Below are 23650 nucleotides of genomic sequence, written 5' to 3' on the forward strand. Positions count from 1 at the left end.
GCTAGGTTCGTATCTCTGGATTGACGAATAAAACCAAAAACTGTTTAATTCAATTCAACAACTCTTTATTTTACAACTCGTCTACACTATAACAGTTTACTCTTAGCACTGATTGATTCCGTTGGCGCTGCCACGGCTTATATAGCCACGCACTCCTCGCTGATGCCGACGTGTCCTTCTAGAATATTGCGTCTGGAAATTTCAAGAACATAATGCTATACCGCGCCAAATGCAGCTAAGCAGACAGCCGCGGCGCCAGACTCAGCAATTGTTTAAGTAGACAGCTGCGGCGCCAGGCTGTCTGCTTGTCTGCATTTGGCGCCGTATAGCATTATATTCTTGTAATTTCCAGACGCAATATTCTAGAAGGACACGTCGGCATCAGCGAGGAGTGCGTGGCTATATAAGCCGTGGCAGCGCCAACGGAATCAATCAGTGCTAGGGATGGAAAGAGCGCGAGCGGAATCGATTTTTGACTTTGGAATTGACTTCTAGTTTTTCGATTCTGGAAGTCAATTAATCAACCCCGATAGTCGACTTTTGTGACTTAAGTTGACTTTTTATAAATTAAGCAACTCGTACACGAAATTCGTTAGATATATCAATATTTTATTAAATATTTTTTTAGTTTTTAACATATTATAAAAAGTATTTTATGATTTCATTGCATACATTTTGGTATTGGATAATAAAATTGCTTTTTTTAATTAAAAAACAAAAAATTTAAAAATAAATAACTACGAAAACCACATTTCTTCGCCGATTGATCTTAAAAATGTTAGCTCATTAATGTGCTGAGGTGATAAGCGACTCCTCAACTGATTTGCGATAAGTCCTGCATGTGAAAATAATCGCTCACAGGGTACAGACGTTGCAACTATTGGCAAGTACTTTTTAGCTACATTCCATATATACGGATATTCATATTTCATACTTTCCCACACAGTGAACGGATTAGGATTTTGTTTCCGATCCGAAGACCATAAATCATCATTGTCATCGTTCGTTTTCTTCGTTTCTCCTTTTTCGCCTGTTGCGTGAAGTTGGCTGTTGATACTCCTCTACATTACGCCTCTATTACTTTTTGTAACTTGTGGGAGTAATGCAGAGGAGTATTTGTTTGGATTAAACAAATACTATGTACCGTATATTAAAAAGTTAATTACATCAATTACCGGCGGCAATATAAACATTATATTGTTATAGACCAATCAGAAAGAGGCTATTTATAAGGAAACACTTCGATTGGTACTTTATATTGTGCTTTTAAAAGTAATCTTATAGTGATTATCTTAATTCGTTAACTGTCAAAGTCATCGAGTAAAAGTCGATTTTAATCGATTCAAGACAGGCTTGAATCGATCCTAAAAAGTCAATTATTTCTAATAAAAGATCGATTTTCGACTAAAGTCAGAGTCGACTTTTCCATCCCTAATCAGTGCTAAGAGTAAACTGTTATAGTGTAGACGAGTTGTAAAATAAAGAGTTGTTGAATTGAATTAAACAGTTCTTGGTTTTATTCGTCAATCCAGAGATACGAACCTAGCAAAGTAAACTAGCAAGTAGTAAAATCGTAACAATATGTATGTATAATAAATGCACTTTAATTTTTTTTTAACGATTTGCTCACAATTTGTGGAAAAAAGTAAAATCTTTAATTAACAAATGCACTTTAATTTTTTAAACGCGATGCTCACAATGATTTGTGGAAAAAAGTAAAACTTTTAATTTTCTCAAAAGGTATATAATATTACGATGATGTTCGGGAAAAAGGATGTTCGCCAAAAGAAGCGTGTTGATCGGACCGATGTCGTAGCGCCAGAATAATGATGATTTTTAACAAGTAGTCCGTCCTTTTGTCTTTTTCTTCGGCGAAAGTAGGTGATGGTGGGTGATGTCATTGTGTGTGTGTTAGAGCGTGGTGGATGATGCGAGGAAAGTGATGATGAGTGTGGGGAAAGTGGCGTACCAATGTTGCATATAGATGTGGTGATGGGCAGAAGGGGGAAGGCTGATACCCATTTAGCCACCTTATATTCAGAAGTTGCCTACGCAATGCACTAAACTGCACCAAGTGTGCGGAATCTTTGAATTTCATACAATTCTTATCATAAATAGCTCGCACGCCTGATCTTTTTAGCGACATCGTCTTGCAATCAGTTTTAATAGAATTCAATAAATTTAGTTTTCCCAGCAATGAAGTTTGTGGACAATGATTGTGGGCTGTGCAATTTTCAATCCGTCTGCAATATGTTTTATTATTAAACTCCACTACAACACTCATTTTACAGTTGCGATTATAGCAATAATAATATTGTATTGTAAATCTCATTTTCTGACTCAATATATAATAGTTGAGATGATTTCCTAAATCATGGTATTAACTTGTACTGTAAAATGGTTTCATTTACTAATTTCAAATAGATAAATGTAGAAGACGAGATCAACTTTAACACGCGGTCACTACAAGTCGTACTTTACATATGATATACAAGCAGCATTGCCAGACATGTTCTTTCAGTACAACATATTATTACAAGATATGCAAAAAGCAGCATTGCCAGACTTGTTCTTTTAGTACAACATATTATTACAAGATATGGCTTTATTTCTCTTTCCCAATGGAAAGCCATATGGCTTTATTACCAAAAAATATGGCTTTATTGCCTTATGGCTTTATTGCATATGGCTTTATTGCACCCCACCGTTGAAACAGACACTGCTGAGAGAGACAGTAATGAATAGTTGAAAAAGACACTGTTGAAAGAGGCAGTAATGAAAAAGTTGAAAAAGACAGTATTGAAAGAGACAGCAATGAAAGAGTTGAAAAAGACACTGTTGAAAGAGACAGTAATGAAATAGTTGAGAAAGACACTGTTGAAAGAGACAGTATAGTTGCCTTACGAGCTTATAATTAAATTTGTAATAATAATGTAAGCATAAGTGCAAAACAATTCTCATGATCATTTTGTGTGGCGCATTAGATTTTATAATGTAAAACCTGTGTGGTTAATGATAATATAACATAGCAGTTTTGTTTAAATTTCACGAGATCGTGTATTGGTCAGGATGGCCGTGTCGGCGCACCCTGTTGTTGTTGTTAATGGTTAGCTAATCCCCGTTAAGATGGTAAGGGTTGTTTGTGTTGTCGTCGAGGTCATCTAACGGTAGGCCCAAGAATTGTGCTGTTTCGACGGGGTCGGACCAAAGGGAGGAAGGTGTTAGATGGGTAGGCTTTGTTGGGCATGCAAAGAGATGGCCAGTGTCATGCGGGGACTCGTTGCATGCAGGACATACATTGGGTATGCCGGGGTCGATTCTGGATAAGTAGGAGTTTAACCTGCTACAGTATCCAGAACGAAGTTGCGCTAGGGTCACTCGCGTTTCTCGCGGCAACTGGAGCTCTTCGTCTGCAATAGGTGGTGGTTTGACTCCAAGAACGCCAATCACGGGAAGGGAGTCGGTGAAGGTGTTGATGGCTCCACTGTGAATGGCGGTCAGTGCCTGTCGAAAGTTTGTTGCGTCCGAAATCTGGTCGGCGTACTGTTCGATATCGTCGACATAGTCGAGGAATGACCTCTTGATGCTCCTGGGAGGCGGTTCCGCTCCAAGCAGATGGCTGCAGGGATGATTCCTACGGAAACAACCCAGCAGGAAACTGCCTAGAGAGGTGTAGATTATGCTCCTTTACGGGTAGCATGCGCGTCTCACTATGGAGGTGTTCAATGGGAGACATCAAGAGGCATCCCGTCGTGGTCCGGAGTGCTGTATTCTGACAGGTCTGAAGTTTACTCATCTGCGTACCACTGCATCCAGGCGACCATATTGGTGCTGCATAGTTGAGGACCGGCCGATTGCCTTGTATGTTGCCAGCAACGTTTCTTTGTCTTTTCCCCATGTGCTGCCGGCTAGCGATTTGAGGATTTTGTTGCGGCTCTGTACCTTGGCGATAATCGCGGTCGTATGGGGAGAGAAGGAGCATAGACTATCGAGGGTTACGCCTAAAATCTTGTCAATAACCCAGTCGGAATTTTGACGCCATCGACTGCAATATTAAGTTCAAGTCTATACTCCTTCGTCCAGTTTGTGAATTAGGTCGCTGTGGATTTGGTGGGTGAAAGTTGGAGGTTTCGTGCAGTGAGGAAACGAGAAAGGTCGGAGAGGTAGCCGTTTACTTTCGAACACATGCCATCGATTCCATCGCCCGACGTCAATATCGTGCAGTCATCTGCATACGAGGTTATGGAAACTCCCTCTGGTGGTTGGGGAAGTTTCGAGATATAGAAATTAAACAGTAGCGGGGAGAGGACACCATCCTGCAGTAGCGTTGTTAGATTGACCGTGTCAAAAGCTTTTGACAGGCCCAACGCTACGAGGATAGTTCTTTTGCAGGGTGGTTTCTGGTTGAGGCCACGAACTATCTGGGCGTTTATGACGCTAAGTGCTGTGGTGGTGCTGTGCACTTTGCTAGAACTGCTGCTTCGGTTGGGAAATTGGGGCGGATTTCCGCTATTCTTCCAGCCGGGATGAAGCGAGTGGTAGCTGCTGTGATCACCTTGTGGAATTGTCGCTCGTCAACGCATACGTCCATAGGAATGGGTAGAGCGTTGAAGGTGCTCTCGGTAAATTCTGTGAAGCCGACCCAATTAGCTTTTTTAAAGTTAATGAAGGTACGGTTGTCCACAGAAACGAAATCAGGAGGCTTCTCGATCGAGATAATTATGGGCAGATGGTCTGATGCGAGAGTTAGCATAGGTCGCCAGGTTATGCTATTTATCAGACCACCGCTAGCAATGGTAATATCGGGCGAGCTGATACAGGTGCCCATAACTCTGGTGGGGGCTTCGTCATTCATTGTGCAGAATGTCGAGTCGTCAATCTGTTCCACCAGCTCTATACGATCATTCGACAGGCAGGAATGCCAAAGATCGTGGTGCGCGTTAAAGTCGCCTAGTACCATACGGTTTTCACCACGAAGTAGTGCACCTATCTTAGGGTGATATCCAGTAGGGCAACATGTAACTGGGGGGATGTATATATTAAATATTTTGAGCTCGACATCGCCTGACCGGATAGCTATGCCCTGACATTCTAGGGTAGTATCCCTGGGGTCGATGTCTTCTTCGATTTGACGATACTGCACGGTGTTGTGCAATATGAAAGCTAGGCCACCACCACTATCTCGCTCGCGATCTTTACGTATAACGTTGAAACCTGCACAACTCAGAAGATCTGAGCGGCTGTTTAACTTGGTTTCTTGGACCGCAGCTATCGATACACGTTCCCGATTCATGAGTGCAACTATCTCCTCGATCTTACTCTGGAGTCCGTTGCAGTTGAATTGGAGAAGTCTGGTTTGTCGCGGGTGTCCGTGGGTGATCCTGCGGGTGAGGGAGTGACGTGTTGGTGGTGTTTGTTGCAGCTGCAGAAACCGCAGGGGCGGTTGTCGCACTGGGGTGTTGGATGGCGACGCCTCTGTTGTGAGTTGCGGAGGCAGACTCCTGCAGCATGGGGCAACGTAGAAATCACTCCACTCACGTGTGGTGCGCAGGCCGGAACACGTCAGGAAGTGACACCAGCCAGCACAAGAATTGCACTTAACTGATGTGAAATTCCGACGTATGACGGCCTGACACACGGAACAGACTGTGCGAGGAACCAAGAGTTGCTGATTGGTTCTCGCACGAGGATTGGAGCGGGATGAAGGTTGGGGGGGGACAAGTCAGAGTGGGAGCTATGTTGCCTGGTTGAGCTCCTGACCGTAGAGGTCCTCGGTTGGCCACTCTGATTGAGTGGCGGCGCGGCGCGCGAACTGTGTGCAGATTGCACAGCCATAGAGCCTTGTGTCGCAGTATTGCGTAGGCAACATGGGGCCACGTAACGCGTGGTCCACTCCCTGTGGGTCTTAAGGCCTGAACAGGTCTTAAGATGGCTCCATCCATTGCATGTGTTACACCTGACCGAGGTGCAGTTTGGATGGAGACTTTTAGCGCAGACGCAGCAGAAAAATTCCTCCGGGCCCGGGTTGGACTTAATGCCAGCACGAGTCAGGAGGATACGGAGCAACCCTGCTGCAAGGCGTTGCTCCAATGACGACACACACAAATTAGTACTCACCGATCCAAACGGGGTTAGATCGCCGAAAGAACAGCCCTTGTTCGGATGAAATTCGAGTCAATTCCGGTGCGTTGAACCGGTTGTCGTGGGAATTGTCGGCGCACCCTAATAGTGTGTGGTTGTTGGAATGCGTGTACGAGTGTATGGGTATACAGTCTCGGAAATTTCAGCACAAGACTAAGTTCATCATTATTGCATCAGCCGTTGATTGTGCTGTGATTGGTTGTCTGCATGTTGTCACTTCAAGAAGTACCATTTTAGCGGAGAATAGCGTAGCGTCGCTGTCGTCAAGTGTGGTTCGGTGGTAAGCACAGAAAGAAGAAAACGAAACAGAGTCAGCTGTATATAAAACCTCAGTATATACAGTAATAAAGCTTTACTTTGTTTACATACATATATTCAACTCTAGAAAATCTTAGGGCTTTGTGTAACACTTTTTTTTGCTACTTTCATGGTAATTAGGGTGTTGTGTTAGAAATTAAGCTACATATACATTTTAAAGTTTGATGGCCAGCGCTTTAACAGATATTATGTAATTTAAGTGTTTGCGTTGTTTAAGTGATTATTTTGAACCACTTGGCATGTTTTTTAAATTTTACTGAGATGTTACTTGTTATGTAAGTTCTTTTTATTTTAACAAGTGTTAAACACGCTTCAAGAATTTCTTAAATTTTGCATGCAAAAAGAAACAGTCTTGGGCGGTAAACTTTCGTTTGATATACATATACAAATTGATTAGCCGTTACAAAAGAAAAGTATGTGGAATTCGCATTTAGATATATGAATACAATTTTGCAAATAATTTAATTAAATAAAATAAGCGAATTTTAAGATAAAAAACGATATTAGCTTAGAAAATCAGCTTCTTTTATGTTTTCTGTCGGTCAAATGTAAACAAATACATTCAGAAGAAAACTCACCACCGAGAAATCTAAAAACAGAGCTGCATTTTATTATTAAGAACTCACTACAAAAAGAATATCTGAATATCAGTAAATGATATTTTTATGGGCGAAATATTGCACACATTAGTAAATATATGTAGGACTAAGAAATGCAACCGTGCGGACTGGACATTTTTGACACGCGACAACACTGACTGAACGAAAAGGGGACGCGAACGGAAAAAAACTAATAACGGACGACACTTGCATAGCGGACGGCGACCTGTAAAGTTTAAGCACAAGCTTTGTTAATAAGTATTTTCTATCGTGAAGTGTATTAAGCATCCAAGTATATTGTAAAGTAGCAGTTATTTAAAGAAAGCATTGATAGTTTGTGAAGTTGGCTAAAGTGAGATAAAATAAAGTGAATTCTATTGAAACAGCGAAGTTGATCCAATTCTATTGGTGTGCATCAGCCATTGGTTACAGCAGACCGGACTTAGCGAGTCCGCTACGTTTCCTTTATATCGGTCAGGTTGGCCGTACGCTATACTCGTCATTTGGAGGCTCAACGTGAGCTATCCTACAAATTGGGGGCTCAACCGACGAATTGAGGGCATATTCTTGCATTTGGCTATTGTCTCGGCTCAGCTCAGCTTAATTTTATTTGGCGGTATTGTGCACTGCAGAACAACTCGGAGGCAGCAGCATCTAGCATTCGATCGAGACTCGGTAGAGCAGCGAGTCAAACGTGAGCGTCGGAAGCAGTTATAAATACAGTTCTAGTGTGGAAGCAGTTATAAATACAGGTGAGGTACAGTTATAGTGCAAGAGTACAGTTCTAGAAGCATATCACGTTACGGTACCTACATATACATACAACAATCAAGTCGGAGTTGGTTTGCGTCGGCAAACAAACAAATAGCGAAACGGTTGCGCCGCAATAACGCATCAGAATCAGCGAAGAGTGCAAGAGTTTTATAGAAGCATAGCAAGCAGCGACGTTACGGTACGTGTACAACAATCAAGTTGGAGTTGGTTTGCGTCGGCAAACAAGCATACAGCGAAACGGTTGCGCCGCAATAGCGCATCAGAAACAGCGAAGAGTACAAGATCGACGGCAACACACGTACACAAGTGTAACAATCAGCGAGGTTGAGCGTCAGCAACAAGTCGGCAACAAACAGGTTGCGGTTGGCTCGTGGTTTCGAACGAGCAGTGTGAAAACGGTTGCGCCGCAACAGCGCAGCAGAATCGGCAACGCATAGGTTGCAGTTGGCTCGTGGTTTCGAACGAGCAGTGTGAAAACGGTTGCGCCGCAACAACGCAGCAGAATCGGCAACGCATAGGTTGCAGTTGGCTCGCGGTTTCGAACGAGTGTGTGAAAACGGTTGCGCCGTAACAGCGCAACAGAATCGGCAACGCATAGGTTGCGGTTGGCCCGTGTTTTCAAACGAGCAGTGTGTGGAAACGAGCAGTGTGTGAAAACGGTTGCGCCGCAACAGCGCAGCAGAATCGGCAACACATTAATCGGGGACAGTTCTGGTTGTCAAGCGAAACATTCATCAAAACGGTTGCGCCGCAATAGCGCAACAGAAGCAGTGGATACGGCAACACAGGTGCATAGGCGTAACAGACAGCGAGCGTTACGCGTTACGATCAAGTTGGCAACGAACGGGTTGCAGCAGCAGAGTCGGCGTGAAGCGGTGAAAAGTGTATTGGCAACGGCAGCGTACATCGAGGATTACAGGTTACGTTCATATTATTAAGTTTTTTAAATTGCTTATAATTTATTTCTATATTATAAATTTAAATTAATTTTTATTAAATTAACATTGTAACATAAGGTCATAATACTTATATCATTGTATTGTTTTATTGAATATTGTAAAGGAGTACTCAAAATGGAGGCTCAGACCATATTAAACATGACAGTGACAATGTTAAAAGAAAGGTTAAAAGAAGCAGGGCTACCGACAAATGGACGCAAGAAGGAATTACGAGACAGACTTCTGACACACTACGGTCTTCTAAACGATGACGACGAAAGCGAGAGTGAGGTCGAATCAGTGGAACCGCTTTGTGAAAGTGTGTTGGGTAAAGGTCCGGTGCCAGCCACGGTTCCTCATTTTACATTTAGGGAAATTGAAGAAAGTTTAGCGTCATTTAACGGTACAGACGGGCAGGAAGTAAATCAATGGGCAGAATCTTTTGAAGAAAACGCACATATAGTAGGCTGGTCGGAAATTCATAAATTTATTTACGCAAAACAGCTTCTCAGAGGAGCTGCTAGGGCATTTATTCGAAGTCAAACCGGTATCCGTGATTGGATATCTTTGAAACAAGCTTTAATTGACGAATTCGAAACATCATTTTCATCAGCTGAGGCACATAGGCTTTTAAGGAATCGTCAAAAGAGACATAACGAGACATTTATTGAATTTTTATATGCCTTAATGGAAATAGGGAAACGGGTAAAACTGGAGGAAGCCAGCGTAATAGAATATTTTATACTAGGGATTCCCGATTCAAAATTGAACAAGTCGGTTTTATACCAAGCAAGGAATATAAGGGAATTAAAAGAGCAAATAAAAATTTATGAGAAAATTAAATATAAACTAAAGGTGGAAGTTGAAAACAGAGTTAGTATTAAGGAAGATAGGAAGGAAAATACTCAACGTACAATTCTAAACCGCGCATGTTTCAAATGTGGCGAAACTTCGCATATAGCAAAGGATTGCACAAGTCAACAATTTAGATGTTACAAGTGCAACAAAGTCGGCCATAAACGCAACGAATGTCCGACAGTTCAAACGAAAGGGGGAAGAGACAATTTAAATACAATTACCGAAGTAGCGTTCAAACCTTCAGAGGCAGATTTTGGTCTAAAGTTTAAAATGGTAAAAGTAGGGAATGTAATTTTTCCTTCGTTAGTTGATACAGGTAGTCGTTTGTGTTTGATAAGGGTAGATACAGTCGAAAAACTTAATCTTAAAGTTAAGCCAAACAAAGATAAAAGAGTGTTAGGCGGAATCGGTAATTCAGAAGTGGTCACGCTAGGTAGTTTCGAAACCAGAGCTAAAGTAGATGATATTGAGATAAATATCATTTTTCATATTGTCAACAATAGGGATCTTCAATATCCGGCATTAATAGGACGTTCAATTTTGGGTCAAGTCGATTTAATTGTTGGCGAGGAGAGCGATAGGTTTCTAAGGAAGGATAAACCAGATATTTGTCAGGAGGAAAACAAAAAGTATAATCGTAAAATTGCAGAAGAGGCAGAAATAGCAGCTTTTAGTATGATTTGTATAGATGAGCAGGAGCCGGAATCAACGTATGATTTGTCACATCTCGATAAGGGAAAAATGTTAGAAGTGGAAAAGCTGATTGCTCAATATGAGCCAAAAAGAATCAAATTTTCCCCGGTAGAAATGAAAATTGTTTTAAAGGACGATGTGTATCATTTCAAGACCAAATAATCGTAGATGCTCAAGTAAAGCAATGGCTAGATGAGGGTATTATTACTTCAAGCGTATCCGATTACGCGTCGCCGATTGTGCTTGTGTCTAAAAAAGATAAATCAAAACGTTTATGTTGCGATTATCGCAAATTAAATGAGAAAATTCTGCGCGATAATTTTCCAATGACATTAATTGACGAGGTAGTCGAGAAGCTCCAGGGACATAAAGTTTTTTTTGGCTAATGGATTTTTGCATGTTCCTGTCGAAGAAAGTTCTAGAAAATATACATCGTTTGTAACAATGAAAGGCCAATTTGAATTTAAATTCGTGCCGTTTGGTATCTCAAATTCACCAGCGGTATTCTGTAGATTTATCCATTCGATTTTTAAAGACCTAAAAGATGAGGGAAGTGTAGTCACTTATATGGATGATTTAATTATTCCATCCACAGACGAGGAAGAGGGGTTAATAAAACTAAAGAAAGTTCTTAGAGTAGCATCAGATGCTGGGCTACAAATTAAGTGGAAAAAGTGTAATTTTTTGAAGCGTAAAGTAAATTTTTTGGGGTATGTAATCGAAGATAGCACAATTCGTCCGTCTGATGAGAAAACCAGAGCGGTTAAAGCTTTCAAGCCACCTAGAGACAAGAAAGCCATTCAACAGTTTTTAGGGTTAACATCATACTTTCGGAGATTTATTCAAAACTATGCGCTAGTGGCTAAGCCATTATCAGATCTTTTGAGAAAAGATCAACATTTCAAGTGGGAGGAAGAGCAGGCGATTGCTTTCGAGCAACTTAAGTCCTCACTATCACGATCTCCAGTTTTAGAATTATATAATCCAAATGCAATTACGGAAGTTCATACAGATGCATCAAAGCACGGGTATGGGGCGGTAATGTTGCAAAAGACGGCAGAGGATGAATCATATCATCCAGTGCAATTCATGAGCCAGAAAACAAGTTCAGCGGAAGAGAACTACCATTCTTATGAACTTGAAGTACTCGCCATCGCACTATGGTCGGAAACATCACTTTTCTTGGCCAAAACTATTAAAACTTAAAATAACGGAATTTTTAACTGGAATTTGAAGTTGCAGTATAATTTAAGTGTTTTTGTTTAAAATAATATTTTTTTTTTAATTATCAACATTTAGAATTAAAATTAAAAAAAAATTTTACATAAAATTTTTGTTTCTTTTCTTTCTGAGTTTTTATTTTTTTAGTTCTAAATGTAAAAATATACGATACTTACGAGTAAATATGTTGTTTCTGGAAATTGAAAATATAATTTACACACGTATTTACGAAAATATTAAAATTTTATTAAACTCTTTAATTTAAAAACAATTCATTATCCAAAAATGTATTTTCCTGTTCAAGTTCTTCTGGATAATCGTCCGCGTCGCCATCCATATTTTCTAAATTCTCAGTCGCACATGTTTCACCGATATCCTCACAATACAATAATTCCTTTACTTCTAGTGGCAGCGTTAAACGCTTCCTTTGGCGCACACGTGTATTTAAGCGAAGAGATGAAATTAATGGATCCGATGTGTCAAGAGCTCTATGAAATACATCGAAAAGATTATCAATGCTGCTAGTCTTACGTGCATGGTGCAGTCTGTCGCTTTTATATATTTTGTTTCGTGACTCAGCTGCATCCTCTCCGAAGTAACCAACAGGAAGTGGTGTATTCTGCATTATTTGCTTTGAGTGAACTATAACTTTATGTACTGTGGGAGTCATTGGCAACCAGGGGTACTTGCTTTGATATAATTGACCAGTTTGAAAGCAATACTCTTCAAATTTATCCAAATTTAGGGAAAATTGACAAGATAAACATATTAATATTATTCTCATTCGAAATATTAATTCAGTGTCTACTCCTAAAATTTTCGAAAATTTATCATATTCCGTAAATTCTCTTCGCGACGTGTTGCCGTCATTTGTGGAACCACAACCACCTGCTTTCAGAACATCAACATGAAGACTTAGTTCTTTCCACAACTCATTCCGGATATACTCTTTTCAACCAAATATCAAAAACTGCTGAATTCTGTAAACAAATGACGACTGAAAAAAAAAATTTACTCAAAAACCGCAAAAAACCGCAAATCGAGATAAACATTTTCAAAAACTAAACACTTCAAAGTAATTTTGGTTTTTAATCTTATGCTTAACACTCCTAAACAAAATGTGTTAAGCTTACTCAAACTTAAAAAATAAAATAAATTCCAAAATGTTAAAGACTTTTGGAAAAAGTTATTTTATTTTTTAGAGTATCCAACTTTTGAGTATTATATTTTACAAAATTAATAAACTTACCATCACCTTCGTGTTCCATTTAAACTTTTATTTAACACGCTTCGTTTTCAGCTTTAACAAGCAATTGAAGTAAGCACTATAAAACACCGAACGCAATTATGTTTACAAATGAAGCAAACAAATTCAACTTTGATGACTCACCGAATAACGGTGAATTGCATATTACAACAACAAAATTCATTTTTGGTTGTTTTGGAGCGTTGACTACCAGATTTCAGAAACCGCAACATACTTCGGGACTGCAAAAATTTTGACTTTTGGCCAACGAAATGAAATTTCCGACCATAGTGCATCGTCAACGCACTAAAGAAATGGAGAGTTTATTTATTAGGTTTGGAATTCAAAATTGTAACGGATTGCAACGCATTTGCTATGACATTAAGGAAGAAAGACGTTCCGCCACGAGTAGCTAGATGGGCAATGTTTTTGCAAGAATTTAATTATACTATGGAACATAGGTCAGGATCTAAAATGAAGCATGTCGATGCTTTAAGTAGGTTAGCGTGTATGTTAGTAGATGAATCGTTACAGCACAGATTAAAAGAGGCACAGGAAAAGGATGAATGGGCGCGGGCAATTCGGAAAATATTGGAAAACAGTTCTTACGAAGACTTTTTTATCTCTCGTGACATATTGTACAAGGATCCGGCAAAGGAACTAATTGTGGTACCTAAACAAATGGAGAACGAGATCATTTTGTTAGCACATAAGCAAGGGCATTTTTCAATTAAAAAGACATGCGATTGTGTAGGGAAATACTACTACATTCCAGGGCTCGAGGGAAAGGTCAGAAATATAGTAAGCAGCTGTGTCGAATGTTTAATAATGAACACAAAGTGTGGCAAAATGGAAGGATTATTGTCGCCAATTGAGAAAGAAGATTATCCCTTAGGGACATTTCACATTGATCATGTAGGTCCGATGACAACGACCGGGAAACAGTACAAATATATTTTAGTTGTGATCGACGCGTTTACAAAATTTGTGTGGCTCTACCCAACAAAAGATACAAGCGCGGAGGTGGTTATAGATAGGCTTTCGAAACAAGCTGACATTTTCGGCAACCCGCGTAGAATTATATCTGATAGGGGATCAGCGTTCACTTCACAAGCGTTTAAAAGTTATTGCGATAATAACAGTATTCGGCATTTACTCATTACGACGGGGGTGCCCAGAGGAAACGGACAAGTGGAACGAATACATAGGGTAGTAATACCAATGTTAGCTAAGTTATCTCATCCGAATACTTCACAGTGGTACAAGTATATCGGGAAGGTTCAGCGATTTATAAATAATTCCCCAAATCGAAGTACAAAACAGGCCCCATTTAAGATTTTAACAGGTTGTGACATGCGGGTAAAAGAAGACCTTGACTTAAACGAAATTTTAGAAAACGAAGCAATTATGGAGTTAAACGATGAACGTGATAAGTTACGTGAAATAGCCAAAGAAAACATACAGAAAATTCAAGAAGAGAATATGAAGTCATTTAATAGAAAACGTAAAAAGGCAATAGAATATAACATTAATGATTTGGTCGCAATCAAACGAACACAATTTGGTAACGGAATGAAGTTACGACCTAAATTCTTAGGACCTTACAAAGTAACTAAACGATTAAAACACGGTCGATATGAAGTAGAAAGGGTTGGAAATAATGAGGGACCTAAAACAACATCGACCGCTGTGGACTATATGAAAAGGTGGTAGCATTATTCGAGGCGAATAAGTAGTCAGGAATGGCCGGGTTGTAGGACTAAGAAATGCAACCGTGCGGACTGGACATTTTTGACACGCGACAACACTGACTGAACGAAAAGGGGACGCGAACGGAAAAAAACTAATAACGGACGACACTTGCATAGCGGACGGCGACCTGTAAAGTTTAAGCACAAGCTTTGTTAATAAGTATTTTCTATTGTGAAGTGTATTAAGCATCCAAGTATATTGTAAAGTAGCAGTTATTTAAAGAAAGCATTGATAGTTTGTGAAGTTGGCTAAAGTGAGATAAAATAAAGTGAATTCTATTGAAACAGCGAAGTTGATCCAATTCTATTGGTGTGCATCAGCCATTGGTTACAGCAGACCGGACTTAGCGAGTCCGCTACGTTTCCTTTATATCGGTCAGGTTGGCCGTACGCTATACTCGTCATTTGGAGGCTCAACGTGAGCTATCCTACATATATATCATTAATAAATAATTTCCCTTTACATTAAGCAACAATATTTATAGTTTTTGTTATTTAATAAAATAAATTTGCTACGTGTTTACTACCTCAATATATACAGCACTGCGTTGCTACCACTGAAAATCCAAGATGAACGCTATTCAGCCCCCAGAAAGCTACCACGAAAAGGTTTTCTACTGTATATACTGTGTATAAAACTTAATAGTGTGAAGTCGAAACTGGCTGCGCTACAACGATGTCTATAGAAAACAATTGTGTCCCAACACATGCATATGTATTTAAGATAGCTTGTTGGCGAAGCTGTTCGAGCGGCAAAGGAAGCGATGACAATCGGCGTTTGTTAGTTTCATTCGGCACAGCTAGGATTTTCTATGCTAGATTAGATGGCTGATCAGAGATCGCACGTGGACTAACAGATGTAGTGGTTTGTGAAGCCATTGAAAATAGAACTCCCGTGTTCGGACTTAAAGATCGGTAGCCAATACAAATTTGCAAAGGCGCTTAATTTCTATGCCCGCAGTTCGGTGGGATGTCTGAAGGTATGTGCCCCAAGTGTCTAAATATTGATCTCCCAAACGCGGGACGGTCAAGAAGGAAGTTCTGGCTAGTTTCTATCGCGTCTTATTCCAAGCAGCTTCTGTATATGGCGTCCGGTAAGATTCCCAATCTTACAGCATGTATGCCAACAGGGCAGTGGCCCATCAAGAGCCCCAACACTAATGAGAGGCTAGCCTTACTGAGGGCAAAAAAGGATTTTCTAACAACAACACTATGTTGCAACGCTTTGTCGCCGCGTCAGTTCTTCGACACATTGGCTCTTCGACAAAACGTGAGCTTCAGCCATTGGATGCCCGTGACAACGGAGATTTCGCATGAAGCAATAAGTGTACACATTTACATACACAGTTTTGTGTAGACAAATTTACAAATATTTTACGTATCGTCTGTCATATTTGCTTACATGCATACATAATTACCTACATATGTATATGAATATGCGCGACCGCTTGGTCTTTTAATATGTCATCAAACATATACTGCCCAGCAAATAAATATAATATGTAAATATATAACTTATTAAACCTACATTGATTAAATATTTAGGTAATAATGCATGCATGACTTTATTATATATTTCCAAAGATGTTAAGGAATTCAAAATAGTTCAATTTGTACGTGTATGCTTGTGTGCTTTGATATAAAATATATAGAAAATATTCATACATACCTGTGTCCAAAAAATAAGGTGACATTGTATTTATTTTGGAAATTATTTATTTATTTTTCCAAATCAATTTCATCCCCTTCAAAGTAATCCCCTCCCGATGCAATGCACTTATGCCAACGGATTTTCCAATCTTCGAAACACTGGTTGTAATCATGGGATGGCCTCCTTCCGTCTTCGCTGCGGCTTGAATCTCCTCTATCGTATAAAAACGGTGTCCCCGGAGCGGTCTTTTGAGCTTGGTGAACAGCCAGAAGTTGCACGACGCCAGATCAGGTGAATACGGTGGTTACGGAACAATATGGGTTGAGTTTTTGGCGAAATGATCACGAATTACGACGGCAGTATGGGATGGTGTATTATCGTGGTGTAAAAACCAAGAATTGTCTTTACACAATTCTGCCCTTTTTAGGCGGATAGCGTTACGCAAACCACGCATAACGTTCAAATAATATTCCTTGTTGACTGTTTGACCGGTTGGAAGGAATACATAATGCACACCACGATAATCGAAGAAAACAGTCAACATGACCTTGATTTTTGAGCGACTTTGGCGCGATTTTTTTGGTCTCAGCTCCCTTTTGGCACGATATTCGCTCGATTGATCAGTTGTTTTGGGGTAGTAAGCATAGATACAAGTCTCATCGCCAGTTATAATGCATCTCATGACACCCTGGTATTCGGAAAGCATCGTTTCACACACTTCAACGCGACGCCTTTTTTCCAAAAAATTCAATGTTTTCGGTACCAGTCGAGATTTGACGCGCTTGAGGCCCAAAACATCCTTAAAAATGGTATTGGCTGACCCTTCCGATATGCCAACTTCATCAGCAAGGTCTCTAATTGTTAATCGACGGTTTTTCAACACCAAATCTTTGATTTATTGAACGTGAGCTTCGTCGGCTGAGGTTGATGATCGCCATGTACGCTCTTCGTCTTCGACACGTTCACGGCCGGCTTGGAACTCACTATACCACTTGTAAAATTTTTTTTTAGACATAGTCTCATCACCAAAGGCTTTCTGCACCATCCTCAACGTATTCCGTAAACAAAATTTAATGCAAATTCTTTGCTCAACAAAACGACACGTATCTCAAACACTAATGAATATTTTGGCATGAAATTTTACGTAAATGTGACTGATAGTATTACCAACCTAAAAAAAAATAATTCTCTAAATCCTTCGACGCGCGCAGTGTAAATTCGAATGTCACCTTATTTTTTGGGCACAGTATGTATATGCAGAGTCGTTTGCGCATTGTAGATAAGCGAATCTGTAAGCATACATTCCTTAAGATCGGAAATAGCACAACTTTTCTCATTTAACACTGAAAATGCTCAATTCTACTATTTTCGTGTCCCCTGGTGTTAAATGTGGTGAAACACGCTCATCCAAAACAGTAAGTATCCCAAAAGTGAAATATCCCGAATCTTGAACCTTCTCTATTATTTTACGTTCTCTGCCGCATATCGACTACGTATAGACTGCCCAGATATTCCATAATAATAATAATAGGCGTGTTTTATTTGATCATCAGTAGTGATGTAATCAGACATTCTCAAAATATTAAGCTTTATGAAAAGCTCATAATTTTCTCTAGATTTTTTTTCCACACTTATGTAAAGCAATCATCGCAATACGATTTCCTTTCGTTCCTCGCGCTCTCTCAATTTCATAAAAATTACTGAAATATTAATGGATATATGCGCAATCTTTATATTAGGTATTTGCTAATTGACATATTGATCCGAAAAGATTTGTTCGGCATTTTAATAATATAGTAGTTACGTGATACTTTGTTGCAGGAATATAAATGTGGGCAAAAAAGGGTTAAGCGACGGCTGTCGCACAAAGAAAAAGCATCAGCAAGACAACATACAATAATATACGTAGTAAGTTGAAGACGAACTCGCAACGACGAAGGACGTAAATATTAACTATTATCATGCCACATACTAAAACATTATTCCCCGGGTTTCATTAAAGTACCTTAACATGCAATCACCAATCATATGGAGTAAAGTTAGCCAGATGTTCGAAAATCCTGGTAATAGTTATATCCCATATAGGGATAGCTAGGTCAAGTTTTCGTCGGATTGTATTTTAGGCATAAAGATATGCTGTTGAGTGAGTAGAACATGTTATGTAATTTTCATTGAAGTAACTCAAATATTGACCAGCATATATCGGCTCAGGGAAGTATTTACCCGTTTCAACCCATTTTTGATACCGAGAGTTACTATTGTCAGGAAAGGATTATGTATGAATTTAAATTATATATCTCACACATTGAACGATATTTTCGATAAAAAGTCAGTTATAGATACTGGGGTCCAGACATTTGGTACACAGAGGCTTGAGTAGTTTTGGTTGGCGTATTTAGTTAGTTAGTATTCAGTTATTAAAAGTTCATGAAATTCTTCAAAGAATTCTTCTCCAACTTCAACTTTGTCTTCCTCTATTACTTCTGCTGTTTCTTCCTTAGTTTCAGAAAATATATAAAAGATAGATAAAAGATTGGAACTATTTAAATCCGAGTGAAATCGGTAAAAAAAAATCGGGTGATTCTTCTATGATAAATTCTTCTAACAGCACGCACATCAGGCTGAAGAGAACTATAAGTAATATCAGGCTCACTCAGTTTACTATGCGGGAATATACACCTCGCTTACATTCTTTTTTTTTATTTTACCAGTATCTTGAATATTGCCTTCATACAGGACTTTTTAATTTTGGCCGATTTCTTTATACGGCTCAAAGAACCAAATGTTAATACTTTCTAACAAACCTTACCGCTGGTGGGAGCAATAAAAGACTTGCATCGAGGTGGAATTTATGCATTCTGATTTTTATTTTGTATCTTCGTTACTTTTATATTATTTTAGGAAACTATCTTAAATAACTAAATATGTATATGTTACATTATTCTAGCATATTATTTATGCTTCATGATATGCGGTTGTTTTCAAGTGTACAATTTAACCCATTCAGGACCAATGTGACGTAGACGTCATGACAGCACAGCCCTTCTTTATTTGCCGTAAAAAAATGGCTAATGCAAATTTAATTTAAAATGCAACATAATCTCTTCTTAAGCGGTACGATTAAGTTTGCGTCAGTTGCAGTTAAGTTTTGCTTGTGAATAGATGCTTTGGCGTTAGTTTGGTTTTGTGTGTATATCGAAAACAAGAAAAATGTCGAGAAGGGCAAAGGCCAAAAAGTAAGTATATATTTTTTACTTGCGTGCAACTAAAAAAAATAATGTATGTAGTATTACTAAAAAATATGTGTAGACAAATAGTGCGAAATAAAAACTTACAAGTTATCGTGTTTTACTAGTGTCTGATTAAAATTTTTATTGCTCTGACCGTCAGAGCCGTAACTAGGGCGTGGCGAAGGTGGCACCCGCCACGGGCGCAACAGTCGCAGAGGCGCAACGTAGGTTGAGCCTACATACGCCTAACGAAATATCGGTTGCTGAGCGTCCGAAAGAGCTACTGTCTGAAACTGGCGCGTCACCCACGTCGGGCGAAACAAGAGACATAGGGCGCGAACGGACCGAAAAAACTGCAGCGCCAGAGCCAGTGCAGTGGGCAGCAATGCGGCAGTACCACACGTGCCAGTCCGAATGTAATCGTCGCGAGGCGCGCACAAAGCAAGGGCACCTGTGGACGTGCTATTCCAGAAATCGGGGGCGCCACGCTATTAGTGCGAGTCTGTCAGTCCTGTTTCTGTGCCCACTGCCGGCCGTGCCGTGTGTTGTGCTATAGGCCAGTCAGCCACAATCTGTGTTCATCTGTGATCCAGGTGACAAAATGCATGCTTTTTTCAACAACATATGATGCAATGATGTAAAATTGTGCAAATTGTAGATTTTGTTTTCCATAGACAATGAGGACTATCGGAAGGTGCTTTCTGATTTTCGGTATAACTTCCGGTTTAGCCGGAAATACTATCAATTTTTGTCTTTCAAACGACACATACATGTTTTTTCTTCAGTTTTGGAATAAACATTCATTCCCCTCTAGAATAATATACAATGTGCATAAATTCCAAGAAAACAGTATTTGAAAATTGTATCCTAATCTAGCAATATCAACTACACATCAAGGTTCCTATTTATAATATCCATGGAAACTTGCCATTAGTCGTTTTACGTTATTGTATAGGATAATTAGTTCCTATTCCAAAATCAAGGAAAAAATATGTTGGTGCCATTTGAAAAACAAAAATTGGTAGTATTTCCGGTCAAAGCGCAACTCACTCAGGTTGAGCACAGATGACTAGTGACGGAGAGATTGCAAAATGTAAATGCAATTCTTTAGAAACACTGGGTTGATTCCTAATATACGGTATGTTCTTCCGGCTCGGCTCGGAGTCGCTCGACTCATAGCCGAGCGAACGTGAGTGGAAAGTGCGCGGCGCGCGATTGATCTCCGCTCCCCACACTTGCGTATTCCACAAGCCGCATGGTGTAATGGCAAAGCGCTTGGTTTACTCGAACTATGACAAATGGTGAGAAAGTACACAGGAACAACAGCAAAGTGGCGACATATTTTAAAAGTGATACTCGATGCAATTTTCCACTGCGTCAAAAACAACGACGCCCTTAGAGGTAGCAGTGAAGTAATTGGGCGACCAGACTGTGGAAAGTTTTTGAACACTATTGAATTGATTAGCCACTATGATGCCACAATAAAAAAACATATCGAGACACACAATAAAGGCACAATCTCATATTTTTCACCGGCGATTCAAAACGAATTGATCAATTTGGCTGCCCAGCAAGTGCAATCACATATAATTAGCGACATAAAAGCAGCTAAATATTTCTCAATCCTCTTCGATTGTACGACCGACATTTCTCACAAAGATTAGATGGTTCAAATAATTCGGTACGTTAAAATCGAAAACAAGAAATGTACAATTGAAGAAAGCTTCATCACGTTTATTAACACCGAAGAAAAAACCGGTGAAGGTCTTTCGGGAGAAATTCTTGATAAATTAAGAAAAGATGGGCTAGACATTGAAAATGTACGAGGATAGTCTTATGACAACGGAGCTAATATGGCAGGCAAATATAAAGGTGTGCGGTCGAGAATATTAGCTTCGAACGTGAATGCTCGGTTTATTCCATGTACTACTCATAGCCTAAATTTGATTGGGGTCAATGCTGCCAACGTGATTTTTTTGGTATCATCCAACAAACGTACAATTTTTTTGTTGGATCGGCAACTCGTTGGAAATTTTTGCAAGCAGAACTAAAAAAAACGTTGAAAGGAACCTGTGACACGCGGTGGTCATCAAAAGCTAATGCCGTGCACGCCCTGAATTCTCAACTGCCTACTGTTGTGGAAATACTAAAAAAAATGACAGAAGGTGATCATCAGACAGACGATACAATAGTACAAGCCAAGTCTCTTCTCAAGTCGATACAAACCTTCGAATTCATAGTACTACTGAAGTTTTGGGATTCGCTTCTATCGCAAATCAATCGTGTCAACCTCGCACTGCAAGACAAAAAACTCGATATTGCTCGTGCCGCAAAAATGATAAAAGGATTGCTGTCACAATTAACCATATACCGAGAGACTTTCTTCACAACAATTTTGCAATCATCAATTGTGACAGCTGAACAGTTGCAAGTAACACCAGATTTCCAAGATACTCGAAAACGACCAAAGAAAATGATGCCGGGAGAAAAAGCGAAAGATGAATCTCCATATATAAGTGCCCAAACTCATTTCAAAGCAGGATTGATCCAAGTTCTTGATCTTATGATTGCCCAAATGAATACCCGGTTCATCGCTTTAAATGAAGTTGCCGATGATTTCGCATTTTTGAGCGGTCAAGCAATTGTGAACACCAGTGTTACTGAACTCACCAAAACAGCGGCAGATCTCGCTATCAAATATCTTGATGACTTGGATCCGCATGAATTTTCATCAGAAATTTAAAGTTTCAAATTTCAAGCAACGACGCTGATGAGTGAAGCCACAGACATGAACCATTTGAATGTATTAGAAAAAATATTCGATCTGTCGCTCGAGGATGTATATCCGAACATAACAACAGCACTGAGAATATTCTTATGCATGCCTGTTACGACGGCTACTTGCGAGCGTTCTTTTAGTAAGCTAAAACTCATCAAATCTTATCTTCGTTCCTCTTTAGGCCAGGAACGGTTGGCGAATATCTCTATTTTGTCGATTGAGAGGGATACTACAACACGTCTCAATTTCGATAAAATAATCGATTTATTTGCAGAGGCGAAATCCAGAAAAGTATTATTCTGAACGATATAAGCGATCCTTGTATAAATTATTATTGAAAATAAGATGTACGTTCTTTCACTTGTAAATATATGATTTTTGATTTGGACAACATCGGTTTCCATTATACTATATGGTAAGAGCGCAAGCAAGGTTGTTGCCACAGGCGCTGAAGCAGCTAGTTCCGGCTCTGCTCTGACGTATACGTTACGTTGGTGCAAATACCCTGCTAGTACATATATTGATTTGTTTATATTATTAGATATTTCGAAATTACCTAGAGAGTTTAGTGTGACGATGAAGATATTGATAAAGTATACCTGGAGCCGCCCGATGAAGGTCAGGTGTCCGATGAAGATTAAGGTGAAGAAGACTGCGGCGGCACCATCGAAAATTTAAGCAAGAAGCAGTTGCAAGAGCCATGTGAATTAGTGTGTACTACCAACGACGATGACATACCTGTAGACGATGCACTGAACAACACGAATGATGATATTGCCAATTTAATTGAAGATGTTCTTCAAAATTCGTTTCAAAACATTGGAACAAATTTATTGACAGAAAATCCATCTTCCTCAATTCAACGACCACCAGAAATTCTTGAGGAAGAATCAACTATGCGTACGTCTAACAAACCTCCTGATAAAATTTCAGTACGTAGTAGAAACAGAAAGAGACCCCAATACTTCGAAACGAAACGGTCCTCGAGCGAAAATACAAAAAGTGGGGGCACCACAGTTAACTTGGGTTGAAAGCATCGCTGGTAAATCAAAACCTTTTTTCCCTTAGCCAAATTACACAGATTTTAGCGGGCTTTTTCCACATCAGCAATTTGAAAAGTTTATTGATGATGAGGTTCTCAGATGTTATGTGATGAATCCAATGCTTACTCGGTTCAAGTAGAAGGTCAAAATCCCAACATTACCATAAATAAGATGAAGGTGTTTATTGGTACTATGATACGACCAAAAAAAAAGAGACTACTTGTGCGAAGATTCAGATATGCTATGGCCTTACAGCTTGGAAGATCTGGGGGACAAAATTTGGAAAATCCGTCCAATTACTGATGCAGTGAAAAAGCAATGCCTCACAAATTTTAATCCTGAACAAGATCTATCTTACGATGAGTCTATGGTAGAGTATTACGGTCGACACGGTTGTACGCAATTTGT

At 39.5% G+C, this 23650-nt stretch overlaps 3 protein-coding genes across 19 annotated transcripts in view; 2 read left to right on the forward strand and 1 right to left on the reverse strand.

Annotated features, from left to right (window-relative positions):
* Positions 1-23650, forward strand: part of LOC105232674 (phosphatidylinositol phosphatase PTPRQ) — an 862901-nt gene that overhangs the window by 726406 nt on the left and 112845 nt on the right. The window lies entirely within an intron of this gene.
* The window catches only part of LOC125777143 (uncharacterized), a 537355-nt gene that overhangs the window by 499258 nt on the left and 14447 nt on the right, over positions 1-23650 (reverse strand). The gene's annotated exons all lie outside the window — the stretch shown is intronic.
* LOC125777126 (uncharacterized) lies at positions 5469-11486 on the forward strand. Its single transcript, XM_049451329.1, has 2 exons — positions 5469-8350; positions 8431-11486. Exon 2 carries the CDS (start codon positions 8906-8908, stop codon positions 10481-10483), a length of 1578 nt encoding a protein of 525 aa, XP_049307286.1. The 5' UTR covers positions 5469-8350; positions 8431-8905; the 3' UTR covers positions 10484-11486.

The sequence above is a fragment of the Bactrocera dorsalis genome, chromosome 3 (genome assembly GCF_023373825.1).
Source record: "Bactrocera dorsalis isolate Fly_Bdor chromosome 3, ASM2337382v1, whole genome shotgun sequence".
Lineage (NCBI taxonomy): Eukaryota > Metazoa > Arthropoda > Insecta > Diptera > Tephritidae > Bactrocera > Bactrocera dorsalis.

Bases quoted from the DNA above. Each gene is read 5' to 3' on its own strand.
- LOC125777126 (XM_049451329.1), top strand. From the start codon at position 8,906: ATGGAGGCTCAGACCATATTAAACATGACAGTGACAATGTTAAAAGAA.